We start from the raw sequence: 19097 nt of genomic DNA, 5'->3' as shown, positions 1-19097 counted from the left end.
TGCTTGCTAGTATTACTACTTCTGTTCACCATGGAGATGGATCTATCTCTACTTCTGTTCAGAAATAAGTCTGTAAATTACTGTGTGCTTATGTAAGTTGTCTAAGCCTATTAAGAAATGGGAATAGAGATGTTTGGAGCTCATTGAGTGGGCACATAACTGTATTTTATTCTTTCACAACATATTTAGGTAAAATTTTATATCCCCCAACCAAAAGACTAGTAAAAGAGCAAAAAATATATATAACAAAATATAAAAGAAAAAATTCAATATTTCCCTTCTTCATTGCTGCAGTAAAATGTGCATTTGTCAAGCCATTTGAAGTCATAAAATAAGATATCAATTGTTTTTTCCAGATATATAAAAGATAATTCAAGCTCATCTCGTTATTATCAAGCTGAATCGAAAGTTCTCGTATCCTTGATTTAATAGAAAGTCGCAACGTCAATTCTATACTTTTTGTACCATTGGTTATCCCTTTGTTATACGTTTTAAAAATAATTTAGCAAAAAAGGATATTTTTTATGAAATTTAAAATTTTTATTAAATAATTTAAAGAAATTAATCATTCAATTTTTTTCCACACCTCAAAACCATTGATTGATTCATAATTATAAAAAATTTTAAATCGATAATGCCTTTTTGTATCATTGATTATCCATTTGTTACACTTTTTACAAATAATTTAGTAGAAAAGGATATCTTTTATGGAATTTAAAATTTTTATTAAATAATTTAGGAAAATTAATCATTTAATTTTTTCCCGCACCCCACAACCATTGATTGATTCATAATTATCAAAAATTTTAAATCAATAATGCCTTTTTGTAGCATTGGTTATCCCTTCATTACACTTTTTACAAATAATTTAGTAGAAAAGGATATTTTTTATGGAGTATAAAATTTTCATTAGATAATTTAGAGAAATTAATCATTCAATTTTTTTCCACACTTCACAACCATTGATTGATTCATGATTATCGAAAATTTTAAATCAATAATGCCTTTTGTATCATTGGTTATCCCTTTGTTACACTTTTTACAAATAATTTAATAGAAAGGGGTATTTTTTATGCAATTTAAAATTTTCATTAAATAATTTAGAGAAATTAATCATTCAAATTTTTTCCGCACCGCAGAACCATTTATTGATTCATATTTATCGAAAATTTTAAATCAATAATGCCTTTGGGTATCATTGATTATCCCTTTGTTACTCTTTTTACAACTAATTTAGCGGAAAAGGATTTTTTTATGGAGTTAAAAATTTTCATTAAATAATTTAGGGAAATTAATCATTCAATTTTTTTGGCTCCTTAGAACCATTGGTTGATTCATAATTATCAAAAATTTTAAATCGATAATGTCCTTTCCATCCGAAAAAAGAAAATTTCAAGTAAAAATTTTATTATCTTTCGATGGGAGGAGTCTGATCTTCAATCGTGGTGATCCCTCTTTTATAAATAATAATGAGAGCAAAATTGAAAGTAGTGTAACCCTTTATAAACATCTACAAAAACAAGTATTTAGACGATGTGGGATTATTCATTGCTAGGAGCGCCAACGGGACTTGTTGTCTATTACAAGCCAAATCTGGAAAACGAGGAAGAGTTAGGAGAGACCACAGTCCACCAACTGAAAACCTTCGCTTACCGGCCTTTAGAATTGGTCGGATAATGCCTTTAGAATTGGGTAATTAAACTCCATTAACAATTGGGTAATGCCTTTAAGCATTTTCTTTTATTTCTGTTTGCCAACATCAAGAAATACTCCGAGGGCCAGCCTCCTCTCTTTATAGCCTCTATTTGTTAAGATTGTCTGCTCAAGGATATGGCCATTCATGGTTCTTGCATAGAACTTATCATCAATTAAATGCATACATTATTATTCTTATGGTAGAGTTAGGTTATAAACAAGATACGTTTCAATTTCTGAGCATTATGCGAACCCTTAACAAGATATAGAGACATGGGGGATATTCGATTCATCTGTGCTAGCATTGTTCAAGCTGCCAACCCCAAGAAGGAAGTTCAAGGATCGAGTTAGCTCCCTGGGATCTCATGTTCCTTGCTATGGACTATGCGCCAAAGGGATTTCTCTATTAAAAGCCAAAACTGGAAAAAGAGGAAGAGTTAGGAGAGACCATAGTCCACCAACTGAAAACCATCCCTTGTAGGCCGCCTTGCAAGCATTGAACTTGAGGATATTACCTCAATCTTGAATGTTACTTAAAATATAATAACTATTTTGATATTAATAGTTTAGATTTATTTTTAAAGTAAAAAATTTTAAAAAAAATTATATAAATGAAAAATAATAGTCCAATCGACATATTTAATCATATGAGTAGATTTGATTTTTTTCTAAACACATATATTAATAATTATAGTAAGTGTTGCTTGATGAGAAAAAAGTTTATCAAAACTAAAATTAATAAAATTTTATTAAGATCAACGATATATCAAGAAAGAATAAATGGATGGACTGTATTATCAATTGAAAAAGNAGTAAAAATTTTAAAAAAAATTATATAAATGAAAAATAATAGTCCAATCGACATATTTAATCATATGAGTAGATTTGATTTTTTTCTAAACACATATATTAATAATTATAGTAAGTGTTGCTTGATGAGAAAAAAGTTTATCAAAACTAAAATTAATAAAATTTTATTAAGATCAACGATATATCAAGAAAGAATAAATGGATGGACTGTATTATCAATTGAAAAAGAAAAATTTAATAATTTTTTTTTAATTTCAATAAAAAAGGTGTCATTTGAATATTTGGCTTTAGGCGTTTAAGATTATTGGGCCGTTCATGCCTGTTGAGCATGCTCCAGAATTCAAGAGAAGAGGCTCTTTCTCGTTTCTTCTACATCAGCATTACCCTTGTTTGCCCGGTACCTCATGGATATGATCTTTACAGGGTTCGCAATTTTCATGGAGTTGATGACTCATACATCTATACAGATCCTGCTGTAGATTACTACTCAACTGCTTGGGACTTCATTATTCCTGTGTTGGGCCTGTTCTTGGCTACAATCATATACTTGCAACAGCGATTTGGTGGTCGATGTTTCCTTCCAAGGAGATTTCAAGAATCAGTAATAAATGAGGAGCTGCCAATGGCTTCAGAAGATCAATTTCCACTAAAAACTAGCAACTAGTGCCTGCTGGTATTACTACTTCTGTTCACCATGGAGATGTATCTATCTCTACTTCTGTTCTGAAATAAGTCTGTAAATTACTGTGTGCTTATGTAAGTTGTCTGAGCCTATGTAATATAAACAATATAAGTATTCTGAGACTCTCTCTATCTTTGGCTGATAAACCCTCTCCCCAGGACACATTCCAAGATTGGAATGTTCAGAAACCAATACTTTCAAGTTTCACATAAACCTTGTTAGCAACATCTTGTTTGCAACAGTAAATTAGTTTATCAAATTCACAATCTGAAATTATTTTAATTTTCTTTGTCTATTATCCTATCGAGATTAAAAGAATATTCATACATGCACGTGACTGAATTTTCTTTTTCCTTTTAAGAAATGGGAATAGAGATGTTTGGAACTCATTGAGTGCGCACCTAACTCTAGTTTATTCTTTCACAACATTTTTGAAGTAAAATTGTATATTTTTTTTCCTTTTAAGAAATGAGAATAGAGATGTTTGGAATTCATCGAGTGCGCACATAACTCTATTTTATTCTTTCACAACATTTTTTAAGTAAAATTTTATATCCCCTTACCAAAAGACTAGTAAAAGAGTAAAAAATATACATAAAAAATATAAAAGAAAAAATTTTCAATTTTCCTTTCTTCATTGCTGCAGTAAAGTATGCACTTGTCAAGCCATTTGAGATCAATTGTTTTTTCGGATATATAAAGAAAAGAGAATAAAATTAAGATTAGTTGTAATTGAATAACATATCCTGAGAAAAAACAAATTGCTACCTATCCATGGAGGATAGGATAGACCCACCCCAGCTTAGCTTGTAGAGGCAGCATCAATGAAATCTTGAAATTTTATTTGCTTTTCATTTGTGTAGGATGGGAGTGCTCTTCTGGGTCCAGAGTCACATAATCTAATGTGCTTAAGCCATTCATGCCCCGTTTGGTCACAAGCATTAATGCTTCTCGATTTGGAGGGCAATGATTTATAAACTTGTAAGTAAATAATTATTTGTCGAATGTGAGATTTATACATTCATATAAATAATTTCATTTTCTTTATTTTTTTTCATTACAAAACTAATTTAGAACAACAGTACGATGTCAATGGCATCAGTGTTGGAAGTCTTAGAAAGTTGGAGGATAAACTTGTTGTTGGATTCACTGTTGCGAACTGCGTTCTGATTGGAGTAAGGGTGGAAACTTGGGCCGTTCTTCGGAAGGCAATTTTGATCATTATTTTTGTCATTTGGAAATTAGAATCAATTTAAAGCTAAAAAAATGTTTATTGCTTCACAGTATGAGGAAAGGACGTAAATATCTTGTTAATTTTTTTAAAATCCTAAAATAACCTCTTGCAAAGAAGAAACTTGAAAAAAATACCAAACATGACCCAAACCCATGTAGAGCCCTTTCGGGGCTTCCTTTCCCAACCCTAGATGTCACGGTCCACATATGCTTAGTATCACTCTAATACATAGTCGATGTGAGATTCATGACTCCCCTCTCTAGGACTATCTTGACTCATCGTTGAGAGTTTTTCTTCGATATAAGACTTAAAATTCTATTTGCTGGGAGTGTATCTCTACGATGTAAGATGCACATGGTCCACACTAAGTGTCACGGTCCACACCAACCTCACTGAGGTATTATATGCTTTGGCTCGTAAAAAGCGTCGCACAGGTTGAAGGTAGTGTGAACCCTTATATTCCTAATATCATTCTAGTACATAGTCGATGTGGGATTCATAGCTCCCCTCTTTAGGACCATGACATCTTTCCTTACTCCTTGTTGAGAGTTTCTCTTTGATGTGGGAGTTTGTGGCTCCATCTATTGGGAGCATTATCACGACAATGTGGGATTCATGTTCACACGAGGACCGTGATATCCTCCCCCACATCAATAAAGGCCCACTGTCACATCGCTAGTACTTAGAGTCCGTTCTAATACCAAATGTCACGGTCCACACCACTATGAGGTATTGTCTGCTTTGGCCTTTTGGCTTCATGGTTTTGTCCCACAAAAGGCGCTTTACAGGTTGAAGGTGGTGTCAGTCTCAGTATCACTTTAGTACATAGTCGATGTGGGATTCATGGCTTCCCTCTCTAGGACCATGACATCATCCCTTACTCATCGCTGGGAGTTGCTCTTCGATGTGGGACTTTGTGGCTCTACCCGTTGGGAGGATTATCTTGAAGATGTGGGATTCATGTCCACGCATCCATGCCAACCCCTGTGAGGTGTTGTTCACTTTGACCTGTTGGGCTTAGGGTTTTGTCCCACAAAAGTTGCCTCATAGGTTGAAGGTAGTGTCACGACCCAGAACCTCCCTCAGGCCCATGACAATCGCCGCGACGTCCCGATTGACACTCATTATCCGGAATGCCAACCAGGAACCCCGCAAGGCTTACATATCAGTTTCTTTCCTTTCCTGTGAGCAATCATTGTTAAATATCGAGTTTTTTAGAGAATATATACTATTTTAGATAAAAAAACAATCAAAATAAATTTTTCGCCACACAGGGGTATTTTGGTCATTTTTTTCTCAAAATTTCGAAACTGGCTAAAACGCTAATATACAAGTTCAAAACACATAATTCATATTCAAAATGAGTTTAAAAGTCTAAAATCTTCATTCAAAACGAAATTACGGTTATTTAAATATAATAAGAAAATAAAAGAATATTAAGGAAAATATTCTATTTTCTATAAAACAATATTTAAATAGAGTTATACGTGAATAATTTTTATAGCGTAAAAGCTAAATAAATTATACATACTGAAATACAGTAAGCCAAAATATTTAATTTAATTTACAAAAAACAGAGGGCCCCCGAATAAACAAAAGTAAAGAGGACTGTGAACCTACGGTTTGGAAAATGCAGATCCAATGGTAGTCCTCGATGAGATCAGCTATCTACAGTCTATACTGAACCTGAAATGGGTGGAAAGGAGTTGGGTGAGATTTTGCAATCCCAATGAGTAAACAGACATTATCATAAATATCTAAAGGCGAGTAAAATGGAGGCAAGTTTAAACAACAAATTTCAACCCATTTCATAATGTTTTCAATTTATTTCTTAAACCATAAAATATTTGTAATTTACCAAAACAGTTGTTAAGGCTTATGTCTTTTATTAAAACAAGGCTCAAGCCAAAACTAATCCTCGGGGATACCTTGGCCGAGGCATCTAACCGAGTCCGCCAAGGGTGTTAAAATATTCACACGTGAAACACATTTTTATTTTTAAAACCAGCCGTTCCTTGGCGTTGGCCGAGTTACACATTCACGTGGGGGTTCGACGTGAAGTGAGCTCTAATACTACCCCAGGAGTTACCCTCCTCGCCTCTACAACCGGAGTAACTATATAACTGGGTTTACCGTGCCCCTCTAATAGGCAGTCCACGGAAACCCGTCACTGCAGTGACTAACCCACCAATTTTAATAAAATTTCGACAGTATAACGTGGCTTTTATTTATTTATCCAGCCTGCATAGTAAAAACAACTTACATAAATTTCCCAATGCACTCACAAAATATAGCCACATATACTCATTTCTCATAAGCCATTCCTAGGAAAATATATATTTTTCAAGTCAATTTGCAGCCTCCAATTACTCAATTTCATAATCAATACAATATATTTTTATTTGTCACATTTATTCCTAAAACATCAAAAATCCCGTTTTAATCTCGTTTTCATTTCATAAAATACATAAAGGGCATTTAAAAATAAACTCTAGATAATTTACAATAATAATAAGTTTACTCACCGTTTGTACAAACTAAAAGCTTTCTAAGCGCCCCGATCACTACTCGTCGGGTACGACTTCTTTGCCTTTTCCGGAAGGCTCTCCTCCTAGACACATTACAAAAATTTACACAATTCATCACATTGATGCTAAATCACTATATAATTAACTTAAATCCTATACTAATGCATGGTATGAAATGCAATAGCCTAAAACGGCTTAAACGCGGTATTAACCTATTTTTGGCACTTTGCCCGATAAATTGCTAACGCGCTCCATTTTAGCTCTAAATCATCCCATTCTCTCTCCAACATTTCTAACCATTAAATATCAGCCAATAACCTTCTAAAAACAACAAAATCAGCTCACTCCCTTCCTTGGAAAATTCGGCCAAAAATGGGACATTAACTCGGTTAATTTTCTACTTTGTTTTTCTATCACGTTTAATCGTTTTTCATCATTTTCTCTTCATTTTCCTTAGAATAAAATCAATTCATCATCATTGTACAGCATTGAGCATCCAGCCAAGAGTGGGTATTGTGAAAATTTAATGATTTCTTGCCCAATTTAATTTCTAAACACATTTAACTAACTAAAACTATCAATTTAACTAAAAATCAAAACCTAAAAATTTCAATTTCTCTCCCCTAGAATTTCGTCCAGCCCTTGATATCACTTTTTGATCTCTCTCCTCAAGCATGCTAAATGGAAATAAAGGCATAGGAAAGGTAGAAATCAAGCTAAAATCGAAAAATCTTACCGTTAGACGCGTAAACGGTCGAAAACCGCGAATTTCCCTTTGAATTTTCTTGTTTCTCTTTGGTTTTTCTTTTTTTCTTCCTTTCCTCTCTATTTCCTCTCTTTTTCTTCCTTATGGCCGGCCAGCACTCAAAATTTGGGTTTAAATGGCTGACTTTTCATTAAAATAATATTATTTCATTAAAAAATGCCACGTGTCACTTTCCCATTGGCCCATTTTTAAAATTTCATCCATTTGTTTCCAAATTTTCACCATACACTTGTCTCATATATTCATAGCTTAGATAAAATTCTCAGACTCATCCAAAGTCTCGGTGGAGTAATTTTTGAAATTTACACTTTTGCCCCCGTAAAAGTCAAAAATTACATTTTTGCCCCAAAAATTGAAAAATTGCCCATAGACATATTTTTCATCCCTTATACTCATACCATTCTCCAATTTGTCAAATTTGATCTAAATTCTCTCAAAATCTCAAATTTTGTCCGTGGGTGGCAAAATTACGATTTTGCCCCTACACTCCAAAAATCACCAGAATTAAACTTTTTCACTTCCTATCATTAAATTATACTCCAAATAGTTAATCTTGGTCAAAAATTTCACTCCATGATCAAATTATTATCTTAGGTGGCAAAATGACGATTTTGCCATTAAATATCAAAATTTCAAATTTTACCCCAAATGAACCCTCAACTTCGAACAATCATTTTTAGTCATTCCTGGACTATAAAATATTAAATTTCATCCTACAATTCCTATTTGAACTAGTTCGAGATTAAATCAATTTAAGTGTACCGTTAGGTACAATATCAGGTTTCGTCTATTCTTAGGTGCTTTTCTAGCGTAATAACATGCTACTCAGTGCATGTATGTCATGACATGTATTTATAGGGTTGGGTTTTACAGGTAGTGTGAACCTTTATATGCCCAATGTCACTCTAGTACATAGTCGATGTGAGATTTATAGCTCCCCTTTCTAGAATTATGACATTTTCCCTTATTCCCCGTTGGGAGTTTTTCTTCGATGTGGGGACTTTGTGGCTTTACCCGCTAGTAGCATTATTTTGACGATGTGGGTTTCAAGTCCACGCGAGGACCGTGACATCCTCCCCCACTTCAATAAGGGCCCACTATCTTTAGTGGCACATCACTAGTACTCAGAGTCCGCTCTAATACCAATTGTCACTGTCCACACCAACCCTTGTGAGGTATTATCCGCTTTAGCCTGTTGGCCTCACAGTTTTGTCCCATAAAAGGGTGGTGTGAACCCTTATATGACCATTATCACTTTAGTACATAGTCGATGTAGGATTCATGGCTCTCTTCTTTCAGATCATGACATCCTTTCTTATTTCCCGCTAGGAGTTTCTCTTCAATGTGGGGACTTTATGGATCTACCCGTTGGTAGATTATGTCGACAATGTGGAATTCACATCCACGTGAGGATCATGACACTAGGGGACATCCTCCTTCACTTCAATAAGAGCCCACTGTCCTTAATCCACATCGACCCTTGTGAGGTATTGTCCGCTTTGACTTCTTGCGTGTTCTTTAGAAGAAAATTGAAATTAAAAAAAGAACGAGCAAATGAGGGAAGAATAATTCAAAATTGGATATTATAAATTGAAAAAAAAAACAATAACTAGTTTATATATAGGAAAAAAAGCTGTTGAAAATCATTAAATACGTATTACCGTTAGTTGAACAAAAATACAAAAAATAGGTGAGAAAGATTTTTTAATATATATTACTATTAGTTGATTGGAAATAGGATAAATAGTAGAAAATTAATAGCATTATAGGAATTGGGAATTGATAAAAGTTGAAATTCATTCGGCACATAATTAGAAAAGTGAGAGAATATGTCATTTTATTTATTATTTTTTATTTTTACATATTTTTAATGAATAATGAGATGATTAATTGAGAATTAATAAGAATGCGGAAGTGAAAGCAAATAATTATTTATTAGGGGTGAGAGAATAAGTAAATATTTTATTAACTATATCAATTTTTATACATTTCTAATATAATTAATTATATTATTATTATAACATTGTGGGACCTCTCCAAAATTGAGGTCTAAAGCCATCGCTTGGGTGGCGGCCTTGATGGATGGGCCGATTCTTTTGAAGGCACTAACTTTGATATGCACTTTGATATTCTTCAAATTGGCAAATTAAAATGAGTCCTATGTTGTAGTTGAGTATCTTGAATTTGAATATATTAGTTTTTTATCGTAATTTTAAGCCTAGAATTTCTTGGAAACAAATTCCACCTCCCTGTGCCATAACTGCTTAATATAGAAACCTCAAATCAATTTAAATCCAAATGATCATATGTTGGTGGATAAGATATTAGGATAGCTGACTGAATGTGTTCTGATTTCTCCACTGGAAGATGTATTACTGTAGCATAGAATTTTATGCAGATCATGCTTGTACAGATACCTAGGAAATTATAGAATAGAAATTTAAATTGTATCTCTTTTTTTATGGAAAGAACAAAAAAGAAATGGGAACTTATCCATTTTCACGTTGCCTAACTATTGAGGCAATGAAAATTGTATCTAATTCACTAGCCTTGGTGTAGGCCAGTATTCAACTTTTAAATTTAATTTTAGTTTAGAGATAATGGGCTGTATTTATTTTTTTAGTTGAATTTAATTATTTTCCAAAATAGATTTGATTAAGGTTAATTTCAAAATTGTTTTAGTATATATCAAGGAAGATGGTGTCAAATCTTAAATTTCCAAGGTTATGGTTCCAAGCGACGAGCCATGTGAAACCCATATCATAGAGATATGCTCCCAATGGGTTGAGCATTAAATCCCACATTGAAGAGAAGCACCCAATGGGCAGTCAAGAGAAGATGTCATGGTTCTAGAGGACAATCAGAAATCCCACATCGAATGTGTACTGGAGTGATACTGGGTAATTAAGAATTCACACTACATTCAACTTGTAAGGTGATTTTTGCGAGACAAAATTGCAAGGCCAGCGAGCTAAAGTGGCTAATACCTCATAGGGGTTGGTGTAGGCCGTGATAGTTGGTATTAGAGTGAACTCAGGTAGTTATATGCGTTTGAGGACAGTGAACCCTTGTTGAAGAGGGGGAAGGATGTCATGGTCCCAAGCGAGGAGCCATTTCAATCCCACATCGTGTAGTTATGCTTCTAGTGGGTGGAGCCATGAATCTCACATTGACTGTGTACTAAAGTGTACTGAGCATTTGAACCACCTTCAACTTGTGAGGTTTCTTTTGTGGGTTATAACCGTAGGCTGCTATGATGAGATTTAGGGCTCTTCACTGGACCTATGACCTCCTCATTGACGTGAGATTCATAACTCCTTGTTGGGACCTATGACATCTTCACTTGATGTGGGATTCATGACTCTCCATTGAGAGCGACTCTCTGCTAGAACGTATATTCTCTTCAATTTAATTAAATTTGCTTAAAAATTTCCCACGAGAACATATATTCTCTTCGATTTAATTAAAATTCTTATTAATTAGTGTACAACGAATGTACTCTTCGGCTTTTGCCTAACATAATTAAATTTGCTTATTAATTAGTGTAAAACGAATGTACTTTTTGGCATTTGCCGAACATAATTATCATAGGATTAAAGTGAAGGCACAAAAACAGCCAAGGAGCCAGTATATTTAAACTAATTTTATTTATTTCAAAACATAAAAATTTTAGCTAAAATTATTTGTCCTTCGAGCAAAGGTATTGGTGGGATAATGCCCTTAGAATTGGGTGATTAAACTCCATTAACAACCAATTAAGAATCTTTTTCATTTTTTTTTTGTTTTGTTTTTCCTTTCTGTATGCCACCATCAAGAAATATTCGAAGGCCAGCCTCCTCTCTCTTTATAGTCTCTATTAGTTAAGTGGAGAGATTGTCTGCTCTAGGATAAGGCCATTGATGGTTCTTGGATAGAACTTATCATCAATTAAATGCACACATTGTTATTCTTATGGTGGAGTTAGCTTATAAATAAAACGTTTCAATTTCTGAGCATTATGCAAACACTTGTCAACATATATAGATATGGGAGATATATTCGATTCATCTCTACTAGCATTGTTCAAGCTGCCAGCCCCAAGAAGGAAGTTCAAAGGATCGAGTTACCTCCCTGGGATCTCATGTTCCTAGCTATGGACTAGGCGCCAAAGGGACTTTCATTCATATGAAAGTTATGAAAGTTCACTAACCATTTTAGGTTAGTGATATCTCCCCATTTTTTGAACGTCAAAACGATTATTACGGTGGAGGGGATGATCAAGTCATGAATCCAAGCTCATTTCGTTATTATCAACTTGAATGGACAGTTCTTGTATTCTTGATTTAATACAAAGCCGCAGCTTCAATTCTAAACTTTTCTTTTATAGTTTCGTTGATTATCCCTTTGTTACACTTTTTACTAATAATTTAGTAAAAAAGGGTATTTTTTAAGGAATTTAAAAATCTTCATTAAATAATTTAGAAAAATTAATAATTCAATTTTTTTGACACCTCAGAACCATTGATTGATTCATAATTATTGAAAAATTTTAAATTGAAAATGTCTTTTGTCATAAATAAAAAATGTCATTCGAAAAATGAAAATTTTTAAAAACTTCAAAAAAGAGGAAGAGTTAGGAGAGACCATGTGTAGTCTACCAACTAAAAACCTCCCTTTCACAAACGCTCGATTACTTTTCTCCCCTTGCAACCATTGAACTCGAGGATAACACCTCTTCCTTTTTCATTGACTGCAACAATGCTGGTGTCCTATTTGTTCATGCTGCAGCTAATGGGATAACTATTTTTGACAGAGGCGGAGAGGAAGGGGGGCTAGTGGGCCCCCGCCCGTCCAACAATTTCAAAATATTTATAACTTATCTTTTTTTAAAAAATAAATTAATAATTTCATTCTTACAAAAATTTTAAAATTTTTCTAACATATTTTGGTGCTTTTAAAATTTTATAATTTTGTCCCTACAATAACTTTTTGTTAGTGAGATGTTCTACAACAATTAGTCAACAACTAATTTTAATAAGATCAAAATATAACGTAATGCAATAGAATTATACCCAAACCCTACGTCTCCAAAACCTCACAACCACCCCCTCTTAGTCTTTTTTCTTTTTTTCATATACTGTATAAACAAAAAAAAAAAATTTACACTTTTTTGCTTGCTAGCATCTATGCAAAAAACTTCAAATCAGTAACTCAATTTTTATGTCATGATAATTTGTGCGTTTGGTTTATTTACTTATTTTATTTTTAATATTTTTAACTTTAAATTTTTTTTATTTAATAATTTCTACTTGGTGAATTTGATTTAAGATTTACCATCTTAGCCATTTTTTGTTGAAAATAACAAAACAAGGATTTGATTAAGTACTCAAGGTTAGTTATTACTTATTTATTTAGGGATTGTTGATTGCTTTTCTATAAATTATTTGTATTTTTTTGTTTACTTAGATTCTCGTGACAATTAAATTTTTTATTCAGGATTGCTTTCTCATTGAATTGTTTATTGATATTGTATTTAATTTTTGTGATTAATTTTAGGGAATTGCTTCCCATTGAATTATTTATTGATGGCCCTTAATATTTTTTAAGAGATTGCTTCTGATTGAGATTTTTGTTATTATATTTGTTAATTTTTGTTTATTGTTAAATTTGTCTAGAAATTATGATTATATTTATTATTAAATTATACATAATTATACTAATTAATTTTTTTTAGTAAATTATTAAGATTGATTCTTTGAATAATTTTCAGAATTTATTTCTATAGTTTTTACATGAATTTTTTCCATCTAATGTTTTGTATTGCCGTCGACTCTTTACCCCAAACACAAAATTCTGGTTGCGCCACTTAGTAAATATAAATAAATAAATAAGTACTTACATAGCAAAATACACAACGAAATAAAAAATGAAACAATAAGTAAATATAAAATATTTATTCATGGTATATATGCTCACACAGAGAAATAATAAAATAAGGAACAAACATTAAAATTATGAGTTCATCACGTACCATTATTGTATTGTTAAATGTCATGGCATATAGATATATTTTGTATACGAGTATAAGCCCCGATGATGGGACTTTTAGAGGGAGCTTGCAAAGGCGAGTTTCTTCGAAAAACTCTCTAAGTGAAAAGATACCTCTGGATTTCACTAGTACGATGGGAAGGTCCAGAGAATATCTTTAATATAAACCTTTTACCCGTATTAGGATTTGCATTCATGAAAAAATATCATTTGTACTCACAAACGACAACCTCGATGATGAGATTTACTCGTTAACTTGCAAAGGCGAGTTTTTCTGGTAATTCCCTAAGTGAGAGGATATTATCAGATCCCACCGATATGATGGGCGGATTCAAAAAAATATCCTCAATAAAGGTTTCATTTGGCACTACTCAGATTTTTTACCATGCATTTCATAATTGCATCATGTGTATGTTAAACCCGTAAAACCAAATCAAATATTTTAGCTTATTAATAGAATAAAAGATGAATTAAATAAATCAAATTAAGGAAACATAAAAATAAAATTATGGGATAGGATAATATATGATTAAATGGTACCGTTCGTGGAACGAGCGTCATAAGGGTGCTAATCCTTCCTTGTGAGTAACCATACTCTTGAACCTAACTTTAAATAAAATACGTAGACCAGTCTACCATTTTTTCGACGGACCTAAAATTAATTTAGGATTTCATCAAACAAAACAAATTTATTAGGTGGCCAATCACACCTAGATAAAAAAAGTGATTGGTGGCGACTCCTTAAATTACCCCATGTCTAGCGGTCAGGTTCTCGGACTCGACAATTGACCACACAAGGTAGCAAAAAATTAGTTTATTCTCTTCTTTCTTAGCTTTTATTGTTTTTTTATTACTCTTAATGGCTAAACTTTATATAATTTTGGTTTTTATCTTCGTTATGTCTAGCTAAATTTCTTTTTTCCATAATTGCAATTGAACTCACATGTAGTTTAAGTCTTAAATCTCTTTCTAGCTTATTTTCAATGGGATTTGAATTGTTTATTCCAATTTGCTTTTAATGCTTTTTAATTAATTGGCCACCAATTAAATTGATTTAGGAACCTAAACAAACTTAGGAAAGGGAGTTTATTGTAGACTAAAACTAGAATAGCATATGATCATATTAAATTGATTTGTGTATAGGATAGGAATATACCTATATGTCATGTGTAACCAAATTAGAGACTAAACTTAATGAGTCTATTTTAATTTCAATTTGCATAGGAATATAATGTTTTGGTTAAAGTAAATATTTTTATAAGGAACTTGGGAGAGCATTGTAAATAATTGAAGACTCTAGGTTAGCAATTCAACCCATTAGATTAAGTTAAGAGATAGATTAAATGAAGTGTGAGGGATACTATAATCCTAAGCTTCCCTAAATTGAATTTTTAGTAAAATATCTTTTTGCTTTTGTTTTTTAAGTGATAAATAGTTTTAACTGTAGTTGATTAGTTTTTAGTTAATTAGTTATTAAAAATTTTGATTGTTTGAATAAAATTAAATTGTTTTTATTTTAGTACTTAATAATTTTTAAATCAATTATTTGTGTAATCGATGCTCTACTTATCTATATACTATCTATTCGATACATACTTACGTAGGTAGAATCTAACTAACACCTAACATAATTAAATTTTCTTATTTGAACCTGTGAGATTTGCCTAACATAATTAAATTTGCTTATTAATTAGTGTACAACGAATGTACTCCTTGGCATTTGCCTAACATAATTATTATAGGATTAAATTGAAGGCCTTAACATAATTATTATGTAGATATATTGTTTGATTATTTATTTTTGTGTTTAACTTTATGTGGTTTGTGGATGCTTATACTTTGTTTTTATCAATGAGTAGAAATTTGTTTAATTGTTAGTTGTTGAACCTAATAATTTGCTATGTAAAATTATATTTTATTGAAATGTAATAATTTAGTTTATACTAATGAGAAATGATTTTTAATAAGTTTTTGGATAAATTTTTCTTCAAAAGATATTTTAAAATACAAGAAATTGTCTCACTAAACTTAAGTCTTGGCCAACAATAACATAATTCTACTAATGATGGTATTCAACAATCTTCTAAGTAAAATTGTGTCGAATTTGATCTAAGTACTCTTTCGACAGATTATGAATTAAGGAATTTTTTTATTATTATTTATTATTTTAGTTATGACAGCACTCAAAAAATTTTTTGGACCGCCCTTGAGTGGAGAGATTGTTTGCCCTACGATAAGTGTCACGATCCTCACGTGGATGTGAATATCACATCATTGAGATAATGCTTTCTGCGGGTAGAGCTACAAAGTCTTACATCGAAGAGAGACTCCTAGCTGGAATTAAGAGAAAATGTCATGGTCCTAGAAAAGAGAACCATGAATCTTACCTTAGCTATGTACTAAAGTGATATTGAGCATGTAAAAGTTCACATCACTTTCAAACTATGAGGTGCCTTTCGTGAGACAAAACCATGAGACTAACGGGCTAAAGTGAACAATACCTCACAAGAGTTAGTATATGGATCATGATAGTTGGTATTATAATAGACTCTGAGTACTAGTGATGTGCTATTGAGGATAATGGACTCTTGTTGAAGTGGGGAGGATGTTATGGTCCTCACCTGGATGTGAATCCCACATTATTGCGATAATGCTCCCAGTGAGTAAAGCCACAAAGTTTCACATCGAAGAGAAACTCTCAACAGAAAGTAAGGAGATGTCATGGTCTTAGAAAGAGGAGCCATGAATCTTACATCGGCAATGTACTTGAGTGATACTAAACATATAAAGGTTCACACCACCTTCAACCTGTGAGGTGCCTTTTATGCCACAAAACCATGAAGTTAGAGGGTCAAAACGGATAATATCTCATAAGAGTTGGTGTGAACTGTGACAATAAGGTCATTAACGGTTCTTGCATAGAACTTATCATCAATTAAATGCATACATTATTATTTTTATGGTAGAGTTAGGTTATAAATAAGATATGTTTCAATTTCTAAGCATTATGCAAACACTTAACAAGATATAGAGACATGGGATATATTCAATTCATATCTAATAGCATTGTTCGAGCTGCCAACCCCAAGAAGGAAGTTCAAAGGATCGAGTTAGCTCCCTGGGATCTCATGTTCCTTGCTATGGACTATGCGCCAAAGGGACTTCTCTATTACAAGCTGAAACTCAAAAAAGAGGGAGAGTTAGGAGAGACCATAGTCCACCAATTGAAAACCTCCCTTTCACAAACGCTAGATTACTTTTCTCCCCTTGCAGGCCGCCTTGCAACCATTGAACTTGAGGATAACACCTCTTCATTTTTCATTGACTGCAATAATGCTGGTGTCCTGTTTGTTCATGCTGCAGCTAATGGGATAACTATTTCTGATATCATTGGGCCAAGTGCTGTTCCATCCTTTGTTCGCACATTATTTCAATTAAATGAAGTTAAAAATTATGAGAGTACTTCCCAGCCATTACTTGCAATACAAGTCACTGAGCTTGCAGATGGCATCTTCATTAGCTGCACTTACAATCATGTTGTGGTTGATGGCACATCGTTTGTGCATTTTTTTAATTGTTGGGCAGAAATCTCTCGAGGTTCTATTGAATTAGCCAAGCCCCCAGCTCTTCAACGTTGGTTTCCAAATGGTATTGAGGGTCCGGTTGGTATTCCGAACTCTTATCTCACATATGGCCATGACTTCATTCCTCCATGTTTACAAGTAAGGTTTTTTCATTTCACAAAGGCAAGCATTGCAAATCTCAAGGCAAAAGCTAATGCTGAAGTTGGCACAGACAAAATCTCCTCTCTCCAAGCACTCTTATCTCATATTTGGCGAACCGTTATCCGCTGCAAAAATCTTGATCCGGTGGAAGAGACCAATTTCTTCTTACCAGTTAGTGCAAAATCAAGATTGTATCAGCTGTCTCAACAATATATTGGAAATGCGATGCAAGGTAAAGTTATAACAATGAAAGTAAAGGACCTACTAGAAAAAGGGCTCGGAAACGCAGCATGGGAAATAAACAAGTCTATTGCGTCACAGTCGGAAGAAAAGATGACGACTTTCCTGGAATCATGGAAGGAAAGCCCTCTTCTATTGACAGCAGGCCTAGCAAGTACTGTCAGCAATCTTCTGGTCTTAGGTGGCTCACCTAGGTTTGATTATTATAGTGTTGATTTTGGATGGGGAAGGCCAATTGCAATTCGAAGCGGGGTTGGGAACAAGCATGACGGGAAGATAACAGTGTATGGTGGACTTGAAGAAGGGAGTATGGACATTGAAGCTTGCTTTATACCGGAAACATTGCAGGCCTTGGCAAATTGCAAAGAGTTCATGAATTCAGTCGCAACGCAATCTTAATCCAAAATCCATGTTAGTAGGTGTATTAATTGCCATCAAGAGGAAGATCCACTAAAACTTACTATGAATTACTTGTTCTCTAAAATTGATTAGACTATAAGACCCTTAGTAAAACTCCAGGGTCCTAGACATTTGGTTCATCCCCAATAAGTTGCCTACGAGGAAGATAAGAGGGTCAAGCTTGACTCCCTGGATAGCAATCCTAGACTGGTTTGTATTTACGTTAATGATATTTTAATATCTACACTTAGCTTATTCAACTTCATCTCCTTTTTTTTTCTTTAAAAGCAGGCAGCACAAAACTTTAACAATGAAAAAGACTCTTCAATTGTATGCATTTTTGCATTGAGTCCTTATATTTTTATCATTACTTAATTAAAATTTTTTTTATTTGCACACAATTAAATTCATAATCGAAATATAACGAATGTATTTTAAATGACAACTGTCACTTTTTGTATAAGTGAAATCTAATATGACATGCTGGCCAAATACAACAACTATTACTGATGTGGCACACCACATCAGCTCTCATTGTGGTTTGAGCAACAATTTACATCATAAGAAATTCCACTTCATTAGTCCTTATTGTATCTAGTTAACACACCATGTTTGATTTCACATATACACTCAATTGGACAAAATAAAAGAAATATGGTTCAATTGTAGATTTCACGTATACACTCATTTGGGTAAAATAAAGAAAATATAGTTCAATTGGGTACAAATAAATTATAAAGAACTTAATCTAGTGGTAATTGATTAACATATCTAGGGGAAAAAATAGCTACCTAACCATGGAGGATAGGGTAGACCCACCCGAGCTTGTTTGAAATCAACAAATTTTATTTGGCTACCCATCCGTGGAGGATGGAAGTGCCCTTCTGCGCCAAGGCCAAGCAACATGCTGGGGTCAAGGGTCACATAATCCAATGTGTTTAAGCCATTCATGCCCCACTTCGACACAAGCAATGCTTCTCGACTTGGAGGG

At 33.2% G+C, this 19097-nt stretch overlaps 1 protein-coding gene across 1 annotated transcript; it reads left to right on the top strand.

The window, feature by feature from the left end:
* On the top strand, positions 16778-18424 carry LOC18593975 (uncharacterized acetyltransferase At3g50280). Its single transcript, XM_007021407.2, has one exon. It carries the CDS (start codon positions 16778-16780, stop codon positions 18104-18106), a length of 1329 nt encoding a protein of 442 aa, XP_007021469.2. The 3' UTR covers positions 18107-18424.

This window comes from Theobroma cacao, chromosome 7 (genome assembly GCF_000208745.1).
Source record: "Theobroma cacao cultivar B97-61/B2 chromosome 7, Criollo_cocoa_genome_V2, whole genome shotgun sequence".
Classification (NCBI taxonomy): Eukaryota; Viridiplantae; Streptophyta; class Magnoliopsida; order Malvales; family Malvaceae; genus Theobroma; species Theobroma cacao.
This window is presented reverse-complemented; position numbering and strand designations above follow the sequence as displayed.

What these genes read in the sequence shown, in the direction of transcription:
- LOC18593975 (XM_007021407.2), top strand. Translation starts at nt 16,778, where the DNA reads ATGGGATATATTCAATTCATATCTAATAGCATTGTTCGAGCTGCCAAC.